Here is a 20,615-nt window from a genome sequence, read left to right as displayed (position 1 = left end):
CTGTGAGCCAAGCAACAGTGAAGAGGAAACTGCAACATACATACTAAAATGCATCTGAGGTGGAGGAGAAAAGGAAGGTAGCAAACTGCTTTTCATCCTGTATGGATGAATCAATTTCAAGAGTTGCTCTTGGGATCCCAGAGCTCTGGAATATAAACCCAAATGTGGAAAATGGGGGCAATTAGTTGAAGGGTTTAGAGCTCCTGCAGAGGTAAGAGGAAAATCTGTCTGAGAGGATATTAGAGCATGGGAATGGTTTTCCTGAGGAAGTTTAGCTATCTTCCTTACTGGAGGTTTTGCAGAATAACTTATACAACAATTACTGAAATGTTTTAGGGCTTTCCTAGTCTCTTTTTAGGCCCAGTTGGATTCAATACACTTTATGTGATTTAAAGGGTATGTCTAATTTTGGCTGTTGATGCCAGCTGCAATTCCTGAGACATTTTAGAGTTTTCCCTGCTGCTTTCTGTCAGCCACAAACTAGCAGAGCCTCTTCTGTGTTTCTCTCTTCCCTGGCTTAATTTTTGGTCCCCTTACACCTTTCTCCACTTTATGAATAAAATAAAGGAAGAAGAAAAAAATATTTGAGGAATCAGCACGTATTGTGTTATATTCCTTTAGTATTTTGTCATAAATGGGCTGAAAGATGAAGGGGAGAAAAGGTTTTTCTTTCTAATCCTCTAATATTAGTCTTATTTCTTTCTGGTGTACCTATGGCATCCAGTGATCTCATAGTCCCTATGTTTATATTATCACTCCAGCAGCTTGATTGGGGGATAGTATGGTCTCCTACAGCATCACAGATTGCATGATGAGAGTTTCGCATAGCAGTAGTGTCAGCTGATAATGCTGTGGAAATTCTTTAGGGGGGCTAGTGCAATAAAATGCTTTTGTATATACACTGTATATACTACTATAGGTAGCTTTTTAGTAGGTATCTTTTTGTGTTGACCAATAGGCTTTCATAACTGCTTTTTAGATTGATAGATACCACTACTGAGGCAAATACATAGCTGCTCTTGCAGCTATGTATTTTGAAAAATGCAAGCAGTTTTCAAAAGACCAAATTTTTACAGAATTGTATACAAATAATTGGTGTCTTGTTTTTCCTTTCCTTCCCTGCACTTTTAGCTGGCTGTAAGGTGGTTGGAACACAACTGCCGCTACCAGTACCTGGATGAGCTTCTCCAGTACGTCCGCTTTGGCCTTATGGATGTGGATACATTGCATACTGTGGCTCTTACTCATCCTCTTGTCCAAGCAAGTGAAACTGCGACAGCACTCATTAACGAGGCCTTGGCTTACCACCAGAGCGTCTATGCACAGCCAGTTTGGCAAACCGCAAGGACAAAACCCCGCTTCCAGTCAGACACTCTCTACATTATTGGTGGGAAAAAACGTGAAGTCTGTAAAGTGAAAGAATTGCGATATTTCAATCCAGTAGATCAGGAGAATGTTCATATCGCAGGGATTGCTAACTGGAGTGAGCTAGCGCCTATGCCTGTAGGGAGAAGCCACCACTGTGTTGCTGTCATGGGAGACTTTCTTTTTGTAGCTGGTGGAGAGGCAGAGCACTCCACAGGGCGCACGTGTGCGGTGAGAACAGTCTGTCGATATGACCCTCGCACTAACTCTTGGGCTGAGATAGCTCCGATGAAGAACTGTCGGGAACACTTTGTGCTGGGAGCCGTGGATGAGTACCTGTACGCCGTAGGGGGCAGAAATGAATTGCGTCAAGTGTTACCTACAGTGGAACGCTATTGCCCCAAGAAGAACAAGTGGACCTTTGTTCAGTCCTTTGATCGATCGCTCTCATGCCATGCGGGATATGTGGTGGATGGTCTTCTTTGGATATCAGGTAGAAAACGTTTCACACAGTTTGAGGTACTAACAAAATACCAAAATATTGTCTTGAATTAAACTAATAAATCTTCTATGGTTTATATGTCGTGATAACTTTTGTCATAGGAGGTGACTATTTCAAAGAATTGAAGCCTGATTAGAAGTATAGGAGCATAACGTACCTATACAATGTTTTATTTCTCCTAAGTATCTCTCTGTGTTTCAAAGCTGCATGTCATACGTGCTATCTCATGGCTGCCATTCATACATCACAGCGAATTGGAATGATAATGCACTTTTGGACAAATTTCAGATGATAAATTCTGTGTGCTTCCTAAAAACAAACAAACAAAAGACAGTTTCTGTAGTATGATCTGGTGCTTCTGACAGTGACAGGTCCCGAGGGAATTGCCAGAAGTTGTGTCAGGGGAGGTTTAGGTTAGATATTAGGAAAAGGTTCTTCACCCAGAGGCTGATTGGGCACTGGAACAGACTCCCCAGGGAAGTGGTCACAGCACCAAGCCTGACAGAGTTCAAGAAGAGTTTGGACAACGCTCTAAGGCACAAGGTGTGATTTTTGAGCCGGTCCTGTGCAGGGCCAGGACTTGGATTTCCATGATCCTTATGGTTTCTTTCCAACTCAGAATATTCTATGATTCTACGATTCATTTAGTCCTGATATTGAAATGGAAAATTAGGTGCTTGTTGGCTTGTATTGTTCCAGGACTTGAAGGCAGATGTATGAATTGCACCCACTTGCTCATCAGGATATTGTAACTGGCCAAAATGACCTTTGTTAGAAATCATCCATGGCTCTATCTATAAAGAGTGTACAGGACTGTCTGGATGTAATCTTAGCTTTATGGCACAGATAGATGAATGTATAGGCCTTATAATCCTAAACTAATGTATCATTTGCAACTGAGTCTGATGTAGTTTTTATGTTATATGTTACATTGTTATGTTACATTGATGGGGGTTGAGGACATTGTTTACTCAGTCTTTCTAATGACTTCTGTGATTAGTTATTTTGGAGTACGGTCGATAGTGTCTACAGAAGATTTCTTGGAAAAATATTCCCCTTTTACTAAGAAGTGTTCCATGGAAGGTTATATAGTTACAATATTTATTAAGAAAGCTAATGAGTAAATGGGGCCAGCCCTTGAGGTTAACGTTCAGTGATTGGCATCTTCACTGTAGATACCCTGTGGTATCCCCTCTGGGGATTTTAATGTGGTCTGGAATGCCTTTGGTGAAAAGATGGTGTATGAATGGAAGATTAAGTTAGCTACCTAGGCCTTCACTGTGCTTCTCAAAGTACGTTGTTTAGGTTAGCAGTTTTAGTTTTGTCCATATGGATTAAGTGCCTCATGGGAATGGATTCCTAAGCATTGGCAGGGGACTTAGCAGGTATCTATTTTTACTAATATACACTAAAATCATGAACGACGACTTTGGAATTAACAGCAAGACAAAACACAGAAAATCAATGAGATCCCTGGCAGGTATTTGCATCGCTTCCTTCAGTAACCATCTTTTAAGGAATCTTGTAGAGTTTGTGCTGTGTATTAATCCTGAAGTGAGATCCAGGTACAGTACAGGAACAGGGTTTCTGTTTTAGGGTACCAGCTGGGTGTGTTCAGTGCATTATCCTCTTTCTTGACTACCTTTCCTATTTTATTAGTGAAAAGGGATGTATGTCTGTGATGGGCACTTCAAATGCATGGAGGTTACTACTGTTGTGTCTTGCTTACTGGTTTTTTTTCCCATCTTGCTGTTTACATTTGTCAGTCTCCATTTATGAAGAACAGAGCTTTTTAGGAAACTGTGGTAAACATATTCATATAAAATCATTGAATGTGCACTAGAAATCCATCAGTGTGGTCTTTCCTCCAGTAAATGAAAAAAGTAATAATTTTTGTCTTAATTTAATTGAAAAAAAGCCGAAAACAAGCAAAACAACAAAAACCAAACCAACTCAAAAACTCCAAATATCTGAAACACAAGATAGCATTTGATAGGATTTTTAAGTCAAATGTGGGACTGATTGAAGATTAAATTTAATCTTTCCAAATATGCTAAGAAAGGGGAAATTATGCTGAGGATTAATTCATGTACTTAGTTATGTAGGTGAAATGCATGCCTGCCTGTTTGTTTTAAATACTACCTGCATTTATATAATGATGCAGTGTGATATTGTGTTCAAGGATATGCCTCTAATAGAGCTTAGAATCAGGGGAAGAGGTAAGTGGAAGCCTGTTACATCAACTCTTTAAAACTGGGCAAAACAACAAAAAATATTTTGTCAGTATTGTTCCGTTTATATTTGTAAATGCCACGAACATAACTTCTGTTGTAAAACCACAGTCAAGAACAATGTTTTGGCAATGTAATAAGATAGGGCTTTTCAGTTGTATTTGGATAGTTTTTGAGAAAATGCTTAGAAGTTTTGAGTTGCTAGATTCCGACAGGTTATTATGAAGTACAAGAGCATACCATGCTACAGTTCAGTAGTGTATTGATCTGAATTATGTACTCACAGGTTGAAAACTGGTTTCTATGTATTGAATAGAGTTATTTTAAAATGAAAGGGAGATGGAGATAAAATAACTGTAGCTAGCTTTCTCAATTAATTGCTTAGGACTAAAATGTAGCTTGTGGTACATTCAGGGCTGGGGAAATAGTACAAAGAGATGTTTTATTGTATCATAGTCACTGCTGAAAACATTCACTGTTCGTCATTGAATATAAGATGTTAGCATAAAAGTAATCAGTAATGCAGGAGGGAACCTAATTTTGAAGTATGTGACCTAAAATTAAGTAATTAAAAAATTAGTCTGAGTTAGAGATGTTTCTGAGCTGTATCCCTGCTGCCTTTTCTGGGAAATATGGGTCATCAGCAAAGAGCTCTCAAAGTCAGTCTGCTACTACCAGCTGGCAAGGGAACCCTGAAAATGTGCCCAGTTTTTTAGTGAGTGAATAAATTAAACAGTGATAATATAAGTTTCTAGCCCTTGTATTTGTGGAGAGAGTCATCAAGGCATGACCTGCACAATGACCATTTACTTGGTGCCTCTGCTACAGCTGCTTGCCCTCTTTAAGGCTTTGCTGATCAAAAGCTGACTAGACTTAAGGGGTTTCTGTTATTATTGGGAGTCATTTTCAGCTTTACTTTGCTGCTCCTTTGGGACAAATACGACGAAGATTCAAAAATAATAGAGGATAAAATCATGGCAAAGGCAGCAGGGAAGGGAAATGAGCTAAACAAAATGCTATACAAGTGTAAGCATATATAGGAGATGGGGGGCTGGTGTTTCAGGTGACAGAGGGGCTTCTAGGCTGCTACCACCTCTTTAGGGTTTTTAACCTGACAGAAGCATGTTAAAAGAGGGAGCCTTGGAGCCTTTTGCACTCTAGAACTAGTCAGACCCTCTGGTCAGCACAAGTGGGTTCAGCTCTTGAGTTTTCTGGGCTCTATATTGTTATATAACTATTTTTTCTTGGGTGTTTTGGGGTTTTTTGTTTGTTTGTTTGGAGTTTTTTAGTTATTTTTTTTCCACAGCCATCATTTTATTTTCTTTAAAAAAAAAATACATGAGAATTCGTCAAAATAATGTGCTTGTTTTAACTTGGATAATTTTCCTCATAGCAGCCAATATGGGCTGTGTTTGTATTTGTGCTGGAAACAGTCATGATGACACAGGCATGTTTTTGTTACTGCTGAGCAGTGCTTGCACAGAGTCAAAGCTTCTCACCCCACCACACCAGCAAGGATGCTGGGGTGGGCAAGATATTGGGAGGGGCCACAGCTGGGACCCCCACTGACTAAAGGCACATTCCATACCATATGGCATCATGCTCAGCATATGAAGCTGGAGGAAGAAGAAGAAAGTGGGAGGACGTTTGTAGTGAATGGCTTTTGTCTTCCCAGGTCACCATTACTGCTTGATAGATTCCTGCTTTCCTGAGGATGGCCGAATTAATTCCTTGTTTTGCTTGCTCATGTGCGTGTGTGGCTTTTGCTTTACCTGTAAACTGTCTTTATCCCAACCCACGAGTTTTATCACTTTTACTCTTCCAATTCTCTCCCCACCCCACCCGGGGGGGAGTGAATGAGCAGCTGAGTCGCTGACTGGGGTTAAAACACAAAAGATAAGTTCTTTGTACTGACATTGCAGCATCAGGCAGATGGTTTGGAAATTTTATAGAGGGATGAATCTTACAGGCCCAAGTTAACATCTGATGCCATGACCAATTTCACAAACGAATTGCATGCCACGTGCTTGAAAAGTGAAGTATTTCAGTGAAAGTGAAGTATTTCAGTGAAAGAGAAACAAAATTCACCAAACACTTTGGAGTTCAACATTACTAACAATCATTAACTATAAAAGCGGCGAAGTATTTTCCATAAGAGCGAGAACTTGAACTATGCCCATTTCCCTGCATCCTCCATGGTGCACACATGCAAATCTGGAGATCTGCTTTTGCAGACACGTTAACCTTCCTCCACCCGTATAGGTGGAGTGCCCCTGGGGACAGCAAGGGGCAGGGAACCTCTGCCAGGCACTCCAGCTCTGGGCCATTCCTGTGCCTGCATCTTGGGATAATGATGCTTCCCCTGCCTCAGGTGCTCAAGAGATTAGCACATGAAAAGTCTTGTTTAAAGCAAAGTGTTATGCTGTTGTTTTGCAGAGGCCCGAGTTGTCTGACCTTAAGTGTGTCAGCTAAAATCACATCTTGTCATACACATAAAAACTCAACTTGGGAGAAGGGGTAAACAAGCCAACCCTGTACAGTTGCTTTGTATTTAGTATAAGGTATAAATATTTTTCTTCAAAATTCAAGATTCTTTTGGGGTTTTAACTGTTATTTTCTCCCTAATGGTGGTGATTTTGACCGAGGAAATGATGGTGATAACATATCTTGGAGAATTACTCTGAGTTTGCAAATGATTTGGAATGAAAGTATTACCTTACTATCAGTATGCTGTTGTGAAGAGAAAAATATTTTCTCAGTAATGCCTAGAAAATTCTTTTATGAAAAATAGATCTGGAATAATAGGAATTTACAGAATCTAACCAAATCAGGTTTTACAGTGTGGCTGGCACAGGATTTACCAGGAGCAGGAGGTTAACAAGTACATAAAAATTGCCTCAGTGGCCCAGTCTTAGTCTGTATATGGAACATTTACAGACCTCATTATTGCTGTATTTGAATAAAGGTAATAAATCTCATAGCTTTCAATCATGGACATTATAAGTTTGATGCCACTGACTCTTCTTAGATTGAATGTAAACATCCAGCTTTAATGATTAAAAAAAAAAGAAAAAAGCAGTCTGCTAACAAATGTAGGGCTTGTGCCCCTCTTGCTTGCAGCTGGATTACATCTGGAGTGGCACAGCATTAATTAGAGCTGCTGTTGGCATCTTCCAGGGCACTTCTTAGGGTGGGAGAATATGCTTCAGCTCAACTGCCCTCACTGCACCTGGGCTGGCTGAAGTAAGAGGCAATGGGTTTGCATGTTGAGGAAGGATTATCTTGTGTTTAACACACAGACACCTCAGAGAGGAGATTTCTATTCTAAAATAGAAGAGCACCTTGGGGTGTATGTCATGTCAATTTCTATATATTCCCTAGATTTGCTGGAAGGAATACACATGGGGGCTCTTTGCCAATATGTAGTTTTACACATCTCCCAATGAACTCGGATTCATGCAGCAACTGGGGACTTCCGAGAGAGTTGTGAGATTTTCCGGGTGATTTGGATTGGATTAGATTTCTCAAGTCATATGGGGGTCTTGCTAGGACATGTTATAAAGGTGGATTATAAATTGTCATTTGGGAAAATGGTGTTGAATCTACTACCTCCCACCCTTCTCTCTTTTTGAAAGTATGTGTCTTGAAGGTGTTTTTCAGTGGAGTTTGTGGACAGGTTGAGTGGGCTGTAACAACCCAAAATGTTTCCCATGTGTGGAAAAGGGCTGGGTAAGGTGTGTCTTGGAATCGTCCAGCAAATTCCTCATATAGACGGGCACTGTTGCATGAGCTGGGAAGTTACAGGTCCTGGAGGGCTTAAAAACATATACGGCCTGCAAGGGAGTGAGCAACAGTGACTGTGGCAGTGTAAAAACATTGCAAGCCCACAGGCTGGATGATGGGCTTTCTGTGAGGGTGTGCTCATGTCTGTAAGAGCAAGACACAGACTTGTCCTGAGAGTGCTTCAGGCCTCCCAGGAAGTGGAGTCCTCAAAGCCAGCTGCTCATGTCAAAGTGGTGTAACCATTGCTCCATTTATAAAACCCAGCAAGCACTGACCAAATTGTAAATTTTCTGTCATTTACTCAGCCAGACTTTTTCTTCTCTTTCATTAACTTTTGGGTTACTACCACATTAACTGCTATTGCTTGACATCAAATTTAGTAGCATAGTTTGTATTTTTAAATACTTTGTGTTGTTATGATGTCTCTCTTTCTATCCTCTCCTTTTCTCATAGAAAAAACAACAGAGAAGTTTAAGGAATTCTCTCAGAATTACACAATTTTTTTTCTAAGAAAGTATGTATTATTTTTAGTACCATTTAAACTTTTTTTTCCCTCCTTTTCCTATGTTTTGAGACACATATTGCTGTTCTTTTGCCCTTTCCCAGCTGCCTGGAGTATTTTTAAAAAAGTAGTTCAAGAGGGCATTGCAGACTTGTTAAATCTGAATTTTGGCAGAAAATTTTAAACTTCTGCTATAGCACTTCAAAGTTAGGAGGAACTAGAGTTTGAAAATTGATGCAGATATAAGATGGCATATTTAATGACAGATGTATCTATAGAAACCTGTTAAGATGCAGATTATCCCCCTGGGGAGGGGAGATCAAAACTGCCAATCTATAAAATATACTTGTTAGGGGAAGGCATGGAATCTATCTCTGTGAGCACTTTGATTGCAGGGGACAGTGTAGCAGCATGTGGCATCATAACCTAAGAGCAGACAAATCAGCTTGATGACTTTCAAAGCCAAGAATACTGCTGGAGGCAAGGGTACTCCAGTCTAGAAGAAATTAAAACATATAGAGACTGTTATTAATTCCAGATCTATTTTTGTGTAGTCAAATCTGTATGCAAATCCTTAGCATCTCATTTTGGCAGATTAATCTAAAAGTGAAGAGCGATATGTGAAGGGAATGTAATGACAAAACACCAGAGAGGAGCAATATTGCAGGGGAAAAGATGTAAGCTGTGTACTTGATGTGAGGGGCTCTTTGTGAAGAGAAGCAAATAATTTTGCTTATTTGATTATTTTACGAGGAAGCAACACCCTTCTTTCTCTTCTTCCTTCACATCTTTCGCCCCAAATTAAGGTGTCCTTTTGGAATCGAAATACATGACCCAGTATTGTGTTTCTGATGTGTCTCCTGTAGTTTAACGTTCTGGACGTAATCATCCAAATAACTATGATTTTTATTTTTCAAAATGCTAATCTGACATCTCATTTTAAACATTGTGCTGGGAGTGAAAATAACTGTATGTAAAAGAAAATCAAATTACAAAACAGATATTAGAAAAGATGGGTTTGTGCATGTGGCTGATGGCCACTAGGACTGTGGAGGCTGCACAACAGTGTAGAGACAAATAACAGATTGTGAGATTAGACACAGGAGCAGTCATTGCTTTCCAATGCCTGTTCTTGTGTGTGCACTTCACAGGTTCTGTGTTGGGCATAGTGCAGCACAGTGTGATGGAAATGGTTTGGAAAGACTGCATCTCATCCTAGCTCTCTCTGAACCTGTAAGTGTCTCTGAGCTGGGAGTTTGTGCCATTGTCCATGTGTCAGGACCAGCACAGGTTCGTGCTTGCTGAGATGCACCCAAGTAACAACATTATTTCTCTCTGCTACTGCAGCTGAAGAGGACTAAAATAGATAGATCTGTAGTTTCTGCTATCCACTGATCAAATTCGCAGCCTCACTCAAATTATTTGGAGTAATCAGAGGATACTTCTATATTAGCAAGTAGCTCAACCCAGTAGGAGCAGATCAGCACTAAACTTTGGTTCTGAGTTCTCTGTATTTACTCCATGTACATGTTCACATCTTTTGCTTTGGACTAGATTTGTTCTGGTCCTTTGGCCCAAATGTTCCCAGTACTAAGATGGAACAAAGCTATTCAAAAGACCGGTTATTATTTCACACCCTTATGCCACCATTAGGAAGTGGAGCACAGCTGGTGCAAATTTGGAACAGAGCTTCTGGTTTAACTTCAATGCACACCCATCCGAACATACAGCCTAAAATGACATGTGAGAGGTGGGGGAGTTGCTTCAAAATCACGATATGGCTCTGAACCAAAATGCTGCCCTAGCTGCAGCTGGACACTGGCAAAATGAGGATTCCCCAGCATGGAGCTTGGAAATAGAAGAAAAAAAACCCAGCAGCCTTAGTTCGAGTAGCTATAGCTCATCCAGCAGGAATGAGTAGTAGGAATTAGTAGCTGCATAATAGCTTATTGTATGATTAGTGTTGTAGGTGTCAGTCATCTTACTGGTATAATGTTAAGTATAGGTGGTAGAGGTTAGACAAGATGGAGTTCTTGCCATACCTCTAAAAGGGGGACTGATGTCTATGGATTTTCTTGATTTTTAGCTTTTTGTAGATTTTAGAAGTAGCTGTAGTTAGTTCACCCTTTATCACAGTAGTTTACACATTTACCCAGCCCTATTACCCCATTTCTTATCTATCTAAATTCCTGTAGCTTGTTTAGACTTCCCTCAAGGTAGGCCTTCTTTCTGTTTAAGAACATTTGCACCCTGGCTTGAACAACAAGATACATCATTGTCAAAGCATCCTTCAAAACCCAGAGCTTTGGAGAAACTCCAAGGACTGGACATGCAGTGACGAAGAGGAAGATGAGGAAGAGGGGGTCCCAGAACCCCCTAACTCAATTCCCGAAGAGGCATGCCGAGGGGAAGAACTGGGAGGAACTGGGGGGCAGATAAATCTGGGATTGGTTGGGATAATACCTTAAATTGTGGAACCCCCTGGACACGAGGTGCATCATGTGTATTTCCCTAAGAGCCTAATTAAAGGACCTGCTCTTCTTATCTTATATACTAAATTGGCCTGCAGGTTTTTTTTCTGGGATCTTTTGAGGTGTCAGTTTGGCCATAGCTCAGCCAGCAGGAATGAAAATCACTGTGCTGCTGACCTGGCTGAAACAGAAGAGAAGCATCAACAAATGCAATGACAGATGAAATTCCTTCTTCTCATTGCTGTGGATTTTGTCCACTATTGGCACATGCCATTAAAACTCTAATATAAAAAGTTTGTCTGTCAGTATGAGTCCCTCTGGTGTGTGGCCAGTGGCATGCCCTAGTTCTGCTCAGACCTCTTGGTAGGATGAAGGTGAGGTGCAACTTGCAGGTGTTACGTCTGGTCCCACCTTCCCATTGGCCCAGGGTGGTGAGAGAGGGGGACCGGGACCTGTGGCAGTGCTGCAGTGGCACAGTTTTCCCAGGAGGTTTGAGCACGCTCAAGAACATGTTTGCATAGGTAAGATTACAGACTTGACACTGAAGAAGTTTTCCATGTTTACTCAATGAGATTTGCCTTTTAAAAATAATGGAGAACAGGATGATTGGGCATTAAACATCTGTTTACTGTGTTGTGGTAAATGGTTTGCAGCATCTACTTGGGTCAGACTCTATTCTGAACTTTTCTGAGGTGCGTTATACTTTGCTTTCTGACTGTTATTGGAAAGTAAGTGGTAGAGCTGTTTCTGTCACTATGGAGGAACCTTCCAACCTAAGTCTACAACTAAGCCAGGAGATAACTCTACAAACTAAATATAGGATTTCTTTCAAATATGTAATGTAAGCAGAAGTTGTGGTACTTAATGTAATTATGTCAGCAAATGACCTCTAGAATTGGTTGTTTTGGTGTACCTGATCTTGGTCCTGGTTTTGCTTTTATGAAAAAATATAACTTGTATAAACTCTTTCATAGGAGGAGTAACAAATACTGCACAGTATCAAAACAGGCTCATGGTCTATGATCCTAAGCAGGTGGGTATCTGTGTTGTATGTTTTTTCTCAAATGTTTTGCTTTAAACAGGTCTCCTGTCGAAAACATACAATGATTTGTAAGGCTAAAAGCGCTGACCATTTGAATTAGTGGTATTTAAATTCACTGGGTACTGATGTGTGAATTTAACAGAGTAATGGAGACCCTGATGACTTATTATGTTTTTTAAGCCTGTAGGCATTAGAACCGTCTTAAATACAGAAATGTGCTTTAAATCCCCTGTATTTGTCACTATTTATTTTGCTTGTAGGGGACCCCTGGTGGCCTAGTGGTTAGCATGCAGGACTCTCACTGCTGCGACCACGGGTTCGAATCCCAAGTCCCCCGGGCAGATGGTAGCTCGTTAGCCCTGTGAGGCCATCCATCTATGAGAAGGACACTCTAAACAAACCTACGTCCTAAGGACCTCACTGCCATTGTCCAAGCTTGCTTGGCCCCGGCAGATGAACTTTAGGATTAAAGGGTGGGCTCAGTTCAGCGCAGGCTGTGTCTCACCTAAAAAAATCCATTGCGCAGGCTGGAAAGGTAAAAAGACCTTTCCCCAAAAAATCTTCGTTCGCGAAGACTGGCCATTATTATTATATTTTGCTTGTTCATTTTTTTTTGTAATCCAGCAACCATGGGCAACATATACTTAAAGTCAGTGTCCCAAAACCGCTCCGTGTCATTGGCATTTCTGCTTTGAATTGCATATATGATCCTTTTTGTTTCCTGTATATTTTGAGAACTGTACTACCTGGCTGTGACTTACTCTACTGCCTGCAAGGGTGCCATCATTTCATTACCCAAGCACCTAAAATATCTTTTAGGGATTATTTCATACATTATGTATGTGTTTTGATTAGGTTAGCATGGCTCAGTAACCATTTCAGAGGGTTAGGGCATGGTTATGCCCTCTTGGTTGTATTAGGAATTAAAAGTCCTAAGCTTGCAATCAGAGTTGCATAGCCTGATTTACACCCATGTGGAAGATTTTGACTTTGCTGATTGTACGATAGGGGCTTTGATTGCTGTATTTGGAACCAAATTGTGCCAGGAGATGCTTCTATGTTGTTCCCACTGACTTTTTAAAGCATAGCACATATGGGGCCTGAAGCAGAAAGCAGGCGATGGCACACGTGCCTCTTTCTTTTTGAGGTGCAGTTTTATGCATCGATTGTACAAATGCTGACTGTCCTAAATCCAAGTAGTAATTACAGGCAGCAATCTTATTTTGCTTATGAGGGGGACACACACTTAGATACTGTGTCTCTATTGTGTATCTGACACTTAGATTCTTTACTTGCTGATGTGAAAGTTGCACCCCAAAATACCAGTGGCAGGGCTACTTCAGCGTGCCGTGTTGACAGTGAGAAAACCGGTCTGGCATGTAAAGAGTTACAGAGGAATTGTGTGCCTGCATTCTTCAAATGAGGTCTGCTTCATGTTTGTACACACAAGCTCTTTTTAAAAATTCAGCTGGCATATTGTTTACGGTGGGTACTGGAAACCATCACATCTGCTTGCATCTCGCACAGAATCTCAATAACTCTATCATTCAGCACCAGCGTTTGCTTCTGCGCGAGGCCTTTGTGGCGAGTCGATAATGCCTGCCATCTGCCACAGAGCACACAGCTACCTGCCAACAAGCCGGCTGGGGTGACCTCTGCTTCCCCACCACTGATTAGTATTCACACACCGGCTTATTAGAAATGACCCCACCAGGCCCCTCTGTTTCTTTGCCTTTGCAGTGCTTTGCGGCTCACCTGGCAGGCACTGCAGTGGAGGAAGCTAAAGATATAATCAGGGGATGCAGGCAGGCTTTCCAAAGCAGATGGTGTCTATAGTCTGGTGTTAAGAGACTGGACTACTAATGCAATCATTAATGCCTAATATTCAACTACTACACATTGAAATGTGTAGCTATATATTGTGGAGGTTAAAAGGCAGAAGTTTTAGAGGCTCTTGAGTTACCACAAGTGGTAGCACATGCATCACAAAGAATTTCCTCACAGATTTTAACTTCCTCCACTTAAACTAATCTCATCTGTTGCCAGGTTGTTTGATTTGGTAAGCGTAGCAGGAGCGATTGTTTTCTTAGGTTTAAGTACTGTGTTTTAATCCCTTATCTTCCATGTCTTCTTGCCTCTCCCCATAACAGGTAGAATTCTTGAATATTGTTAATGAGTAAGAAAAATATGCAAAAGGATGTTACTTTGTAAGTTCCCAGAAATAAAGGGTTAACATTAAACCAAATACATTAATCATTTGAGAAGATTCTTTAGGAAATTATTTTTCCTTGTTGCTTCCTTCTCCAAGGATAAGATCAAATAAGCTTCTGAATAAAGAAACGTAGAAGAATCTCTCGTCTCATAACAGAGCTCATTGGTACAGATAATTGTAGCACTGTATACAAAGCAGGCATCTAATAGTCTGGCTTAAGTAGCATTTGCTACTGAGTTATAAAGGAAAAAAGTACTTTTGAAACCTGATGATCTAGACAGAAATAATACAGAGCAAGAAATACTATTAAATTAATGAATTTAAATGTGAGAACTGTAAACCACATGTTGAAAGTCCAGTATGTCTAGTCAGTGTTATAACCAACACACATGTCTAACATGTGAACAACACAAATATATGCACTTGTGATTCCTGACCAAGGGTAAGAAGAACATCAGTAACATGCTACTGTTTATTATACTACTAATACAGGTGTGTCTTTGAGCAGTGCTGAGACAAGTTCTCTCTTTCTCTTTCCAGAATAAGTGGTTAAGCCGTAGCCCAATGTTGCAGAGGAGAGTGTATCACTCCATGGCAGCTGTCCAAAGGAAACTTTATGTGTTAGGTGGGAATGATCTTGACTACAACAATGATCGGATCCTGGTCCGGCACATAGACTCCTACAGCATAGATGCTGACCAGTGGACGCGTTGCAACTTCAACATGTTGACAGGTGAGTATTGCACACCAAAAGGGGAACTTGCTACTACTGAAGAGAAACATCAGTTCTTTTCCCTTTAGATGCCTTTAGAATTTGGAACTACATGACTTTGCTACAATTGCTTCTGATTTATGGACCATCGTCAGCCAACAAGACATTTTGGATTATAGTTCTGGCACTGAGTGGTCTACAAAACCTTTGTGTTAGCACATTGTATACTAAATTTTTAAGAAGGTGCACATAAATTTAATTTAATGAAGCAGTAAAAAATAATTTGTCATAATATTACCACTACTGTTTTTTTGATTCTCCAGAAGCTTGCCTGCAGTCATAGATTTAGCTCCCTGAATGTACAAGAGACTGATGCATCTCTACCATAATAACATATTTTTGTAGTACTTTCTGCTGGAGTTATAGGGCAAAGATTTCACTCAAATTCATTAACCCTCACTTATTTCTAAACAGTATCTTCTTAATCAAATACCCAAAAGGAGGTGTCCTTGCTTGAATTCTGAGTCAAGCAGCTCAGTTAGCTGGAGTATCTGTAAAGTTCTTCTTGACTTTCTCTAGGAAGAACTGTTACAGTCAGAACTTGCAAAGCACTGCAACTCACTGTCCATGCCATCCAGTCCACCAAAGTTCACCTCCACCTGATACAATTCCCAGATGTACTACCCCCTTGAATCCCTGAGAGAGATATAGAGTCATAAAATGGTTTGGGTTGGAAGGGACCTTAAAGATCGTCTATTTCCCACCCCCCTGCCATGGGCAGGGACACCACCCACTAGACCAGGTTGCTCAGACCCCATCCAACCCAGCCTTGAACACTGCCAGGGATGGGCATCCACAGTTTCTCTGTGCATCCTATTCCAGTGCCGCACCACCCTCACAGTAGATTTTTTCCTAATATCTAATCTCAACCTACTCTCTTTCAGTTTGAATCTATTCCTCTTGTCCTGTCACTACATGCCCTTGTAAAAAGCCCTCTCCCTTCAGGTACTGGAAGGCCACAAATAGGTCACCCTGAAGCCTTCTCTTTTCCAGGCTGAGCAGCCTTACCTTGTAGGAAAGGTGCTCCATCCCTCTGATCATCTTTATGGCCATCTCTGGACTCACTCCTACAGTGAGTTGTCCTTCCTGTGCTGAGGTCCTCAGAGCTGGATGCAGCACTCCAGGTGGAGTCTCACCAGAGTGGAGTAAAGGGGCAGAATCACCTCCCTCGACCTGCTGGCCAGGCTACAAGACAGGCATGTGACACATTCTTAGAGTAGCACCAACAGTAGCTTTGCACAAAAGGTTGGATTTCCAGGATAGCACAGCATTAATGTTGTGGCCATTCTCTTGTGCAGCAAACTTGAAGCTCAGACTGCTATAGGAGTCCTACAACTGAGCATACCTCACTTTTCAACCTTTTTTATTTGGCATTGCGATAATTTCTGAGCTCTACCACTGAAAAGGCTAGGAATTAGGCTGTAGGAGCCTAACTTAGAAGCTCATGGTAACTAGAAACGCTGTGTCAGAGAGATGAATGTCTGGCAAATGAAGCAGTCACCTTAAGCCATTTTCTGCCTGGTAGGTTTAAAACTGCTCTAGTGGCAACTTTGTTCTTTTAAGATATTGCACAGGGTTTCTTAATTTCTGGGATCTGGAAAAGGGTTGCTTGGTTTCCAAGTCAGGCCTTTATAGAGTTCTTGATGAACACTGAGAGGCACAGATTAAAAAGTTTGACACATTGTCAAACAGAACCAGTTTTTTATCTCTCTTTTGCTCACCAGTTAATTATTTTATTATCTGGAGGAACTGACAGCCTTTGAGAAGGATGTCATCTGATTTGCAAGTGCAAAACCCTGGCACCACAGGCACCCTCATTCTGGAGCTGACCCCTGTCCTACTACAGATAGCTGCCTCTCCTTAACCTGCAGGGTTGTTTCCACAACCTGCACCTTGAGAAGGCATCTAAGCCTTTCTTTCTGTCTGTGCAACTGGCAGTAAATGTGCCTGTTGCATTGTGTAGTGCAGATTTTTCTAAGGCTGTATTTATCCTTCAAAACTTCCAAACTTGTTCAGGAGACCGTTGCTATGGGGATGAACTTGCACAGCAGCTTCTGCCATTTTCACCGTACTTGTACCTGGAGGAACGGTGTGGGTGAACAGGTGTGGGCAGCACATGAGGGGCCCTCGTCACTCTCAGCCTCTGTGTCTGTTTGGATGTTCATGTCTGATAGTAGCTGCAAGGCAGGTGGGGGCTGTGAAGCACGTGTATGCAAACCAGTGTCATTTACAAAAGAGTAGATAGTCCCTGCACTGCCACATTATTGCTCATCTGGGACATCTCTGGGCAGCACTGTATGGGGCTCCCGTGTAGAGCAAGGAACAGCCCTCACCCTTCACCTTCGCTCCAACATGTTGTGAATTCTGAAACAGTCAATTACTGCCAGGTGCATTTGCATCCTATTACAGAACTCCAACATTTGGTGTTTAAAGGGTTAATTAAACACTAAAAGTGGTTTCTATTTCCTTCCTTGCTTTAGGTCAAAATGAGTCTGGAGTTGCTGTCCACAATGGTAGAATATATTTAGTTGGTGGCTATTCGATTTGGACAAATGAGCCTTTGGCATGTATCCAGGTGAGTGACTTATGCTTCTTTTAAAGTCTTTTCCAATAATGTCACAAGGATAACTTTTGCACAGAGGTTATTAAAAAAGGAAAATATATGTGAAGTGGAGAGATTAAGGATATTTCTTATGCAGCCACTGAACCTGCATAAACACGGAGAGGAAATACTGTGGATATTAAAAATACTTCCAGATGAGCCAATAGATGCAATTCCTCTGAGATATTCCAGTAAACCAGGGTTGAGTTGTCTTTCCTTTGGCAAGGTTTGGATAAAATAATGTGTATATATTCACAGGTTACACAATCAGGTTCAAAAGAAAAAGGGTTGCAGAAATGGATGACAGGGCATGGGCTGAGAATTTTTCAGCCCGTCTTGTGATTTATTTTTTTTTCTTTCCAAGTCGTGTTTCTGAAGGGCAGCCAGAGTTAACAAGTTGTTTGTTGACCACGTTCAGTCAGCCTGCAACCTGCCCTAGTACTGACTGATTTAAAGCTTCAATGGAAGGTTTTTGATCTCTGCTGTAGGCAACAGGTTGTCCAACAAACTCTTCTGCTCTCTCATCTTGTATAAGAGCAGCTCACCTACAGATCCATGGCTTTCTGGTATTCCTGTACAGAAGTTAGGAATTCTTATCTTTCTGCATGTTCCTGAGTGAAGCAGTTCTGCATCACAGCCATCGCTTTGTGACCAGCCGGGCAGTTACAGACAGAAACTCTTGTTGTACATCTCAGTTTCTGCCCTTTTGCTGATAACGAACATTTTCATTAGTTTCCAACTTTTGGGGGTTTAGGATTTCCCCTCCAAACTGTCCCCATAAGACTACAAGTAAGGCTTAGCATAAGAAGGGAATACTTTAGGATGCCGAGCTGCTGGTCTTATAATGAGTTCGTAAAGAGATGATCATGCAAGATAAACAGTTAAAACCATGTTCTGGTCATAGTATAATTGTGTTTTACTAAGTTGTTGGATACTATACCTAACAATTTGTTGGAAAAAGTCATTCAGACTGGCTTTGCTAACACTAGCTGACATACAGTGCTTTAGGTGGAGTAATAGCGCAGTATAGAGGTGGTGGCTGTACTCCACCAATGGGCTCATTTATAATCAACAGGTACTTTACAGCGTTGCACCTGGGTTTAAATGCGGCTTAGTGACGAGTAAAAATGATCCTGGGATCTTGCTGTCTTAAATGGACATTTGTCCACATCCCCAAACTAGTTGTGAACTGGCAGCCTGCCTGACAATTCCCACATCAAAGGGAAAAGCCATATAATGAGTGATTTGGCAGAGCTGTGTGTGCTGCCCCTTCTCAGCTGCTGGCAGAGTGCCTGGCTTTAACCAGCATAACTAGCCCTTTTATGTTCAAATTAAGGAAAACTGAGGTTGTTTTCTCCTTTGGAAGACAAAAAATCCACTTTTCCCATATACCTTTACTTTCTTTAAGTCAGTCATTTATTTGGCATTTCTATCTTCTATGGAACTGCCGTGCTCCTTATATACCACCAAAGCTGACAAATGATTTCTGCTCTGTGCCAGCAGGAGCCCTTCTGTGCAGAGTAACCCACTTGCATGGCTGCACGTTCTGCTGCCAGAAAGCAGGATCCAATGTCACTGTTTGCTGCTGAGTGCCTGAGCACTCAGGTTTTGGTTTGGTTGATAGAGACAGCCAGTGGATCACTAGATCACCAATACAATCTAAAACTTATCTGAAACTACCTTTCTGTTGGGATTAATAGTACATACATGTGGTGTGTGCCAGCACATTTGTTTCAGCCTTCTTTTATGATCCTGAAAATATTTTGCATGCTTTGACCTGCAGGTGCTGGATGTTAGCAAGGAGGGGAAGGAAGAGGTATTCTATGGGCCTACGCTCCCCTTCGCTTCCAATGGAATAGCTGCATGCTTTCTTCCAGCTCCATATTTCACATGCCCCAATCTTCAGACTTTGCAAGTGCCTCACCACAGGATTGGCACAATGTGAGACACTCCTTGCGCTTCACAAAATCAGAAGTGGAGGGGGAGAGCATCAAACCCTGTGTATAGAAGGGTTTCTCTGGGTCAATGAGAAGAATCAATCCACACAGACTGCTGCTTTACCATCACACATTTGTCTTAAGGTCAGATCACAACAAGCAAGAAGGACGCTACAAAAACTGTCTGCAGTTTCTCTCCTCTGCCTCAGATGTAGAAGCACATACATGAGAGTGTTTGGCATTTTTGCTGGTGACTACTTGCTATGTGTCTACTTCATTTCCTTATGCAACTTTGTAAGGCATTGTGGATGCTCTCAGCTTCTTCTGGGATGCTCTTTTTTCGGGTCTTTATGTTCAGTTGTTCACCAATGGCACTTTCAAAGATGATAGAAAGCTCTGTTTATGTTGATAAATATGATATCTGGTAAAGATGATTACTCTGGTAATTATGCAACTTACTCGATACCTTTGGTAAAAAGAATAACAAATGTGTTGACTTCCAATTCCGAACTCTGTCGTTTACAATTTCTCATTTAATAATACTTCATTTTAAATTTAAATACTTCAAAACAGTTTAAAACAAAGCGAAAAAGCAAACAAGCCCTATAGGATATGGGGAACAGATAAAAATTTTCTCAGCTGAAAGAGAAAGAAACTGATGCCTCATGGTTAAACTCAAGTCTGAACTGAATTTTTTTGTCTGAGAATCTAAATATCGTTTGGGATGTCATTTACCAAGGTCTACTATCAAATAAATGTTACCTTCTGTCATATGATCAATTCTTCCTGACAGCTGCAGTCTTTTAATGGTGGAGATCAGCCCCTTTACTGTATAATTAAAATGTGCCATTTACTTAATATTTTTAATATCCAGTTTGCAAGGGGTCACCACATTTACAATTATCAGTGAACAGTCTCATTTGTCCAACATATGGTCCCACAAATCACTGGTCTCCAGAGGCTAAACAGGTGTAGAACAATGTCAATATTTATTTATTCTTTCCGTTTATATAGTGTGTCTCCATTCCATTCTCCAGGCATATGCCAGCTCACAACAAATACTCTAACCTGATATATTTTGGCTTTGCTGGGCTACTGCAGCCCCTCTTATTTCTGTGTTTTATTTACATAGCTAACAAAATTTTCAATGTTTGTAAATATTAACCAAGCATGTTATTAAATCTTCCTCTATTTCT

The 20,615-nt window shown here is 41.0% G+C and overlaps 1 protein-coding gene across 7 annotated transcripts in view; it reads left to right on the top strand.

Annotated features, from left to right (window-relative positions):
* The window catches only part of KLHL32 (kelch like family member 32), a 119,375-nt gene extending 98,760 nt beyond the window's left edge, over window positions 1-20,615 (top strand). For 4 of the 7 annotated variants that reach the window (XM_027694767.1, XM_027694764.1, XM_027694776.1 and 1 more), the window contains 5 exons: window positions 1,132-1,858; window positions 11,829-11,887; window positions 14,649-14,841; window positions 17,361-17,455; window positions 19,266-20,615. In XM_027694767.1, the coding sequence (XP_027550568.1) occupies window positions 1,132-1,858; window positions 11,829-11,887; window positions 14,649-14,841; window positions 17,361-17,455; window positions 19,266-19,427 (1,236 nt within the window). In that variant the 3' untranslated portion in view covers window positions 19,428-20,615. Of the gene's footprint in view, window positions 1-1,131; window positions 1,885-11,828; window positions 11,888-14,648; window positions 14,842-17,360; window positions 17,456-19,265 lie in introns of those variants that run through there. The other 3 variants (XM_027694801.1, XM_027694810.1, XR_003536130.1) reach the window with 3 other exon arrangements.

The sequence above is a fragment of the Neopelma chrysocephalum genome, unplaced genomic scaffold (genome assembly GCF_003984885.1).
Source record: "Neopelma chrysocephalum unplaced genomic scaffold, ASM398488v2 Primary Assembly neopelma1_23b, whole genome shotgun sequence".
NCBI lineage: Eukaryota > Metazoa > Chordata > Aves > Passeriformes > Pipridae > Neopelma > Neopelma chrysocephalum.
This window is presented reverse-complemented; position numbering and strand designations above follow the sequence as displayed.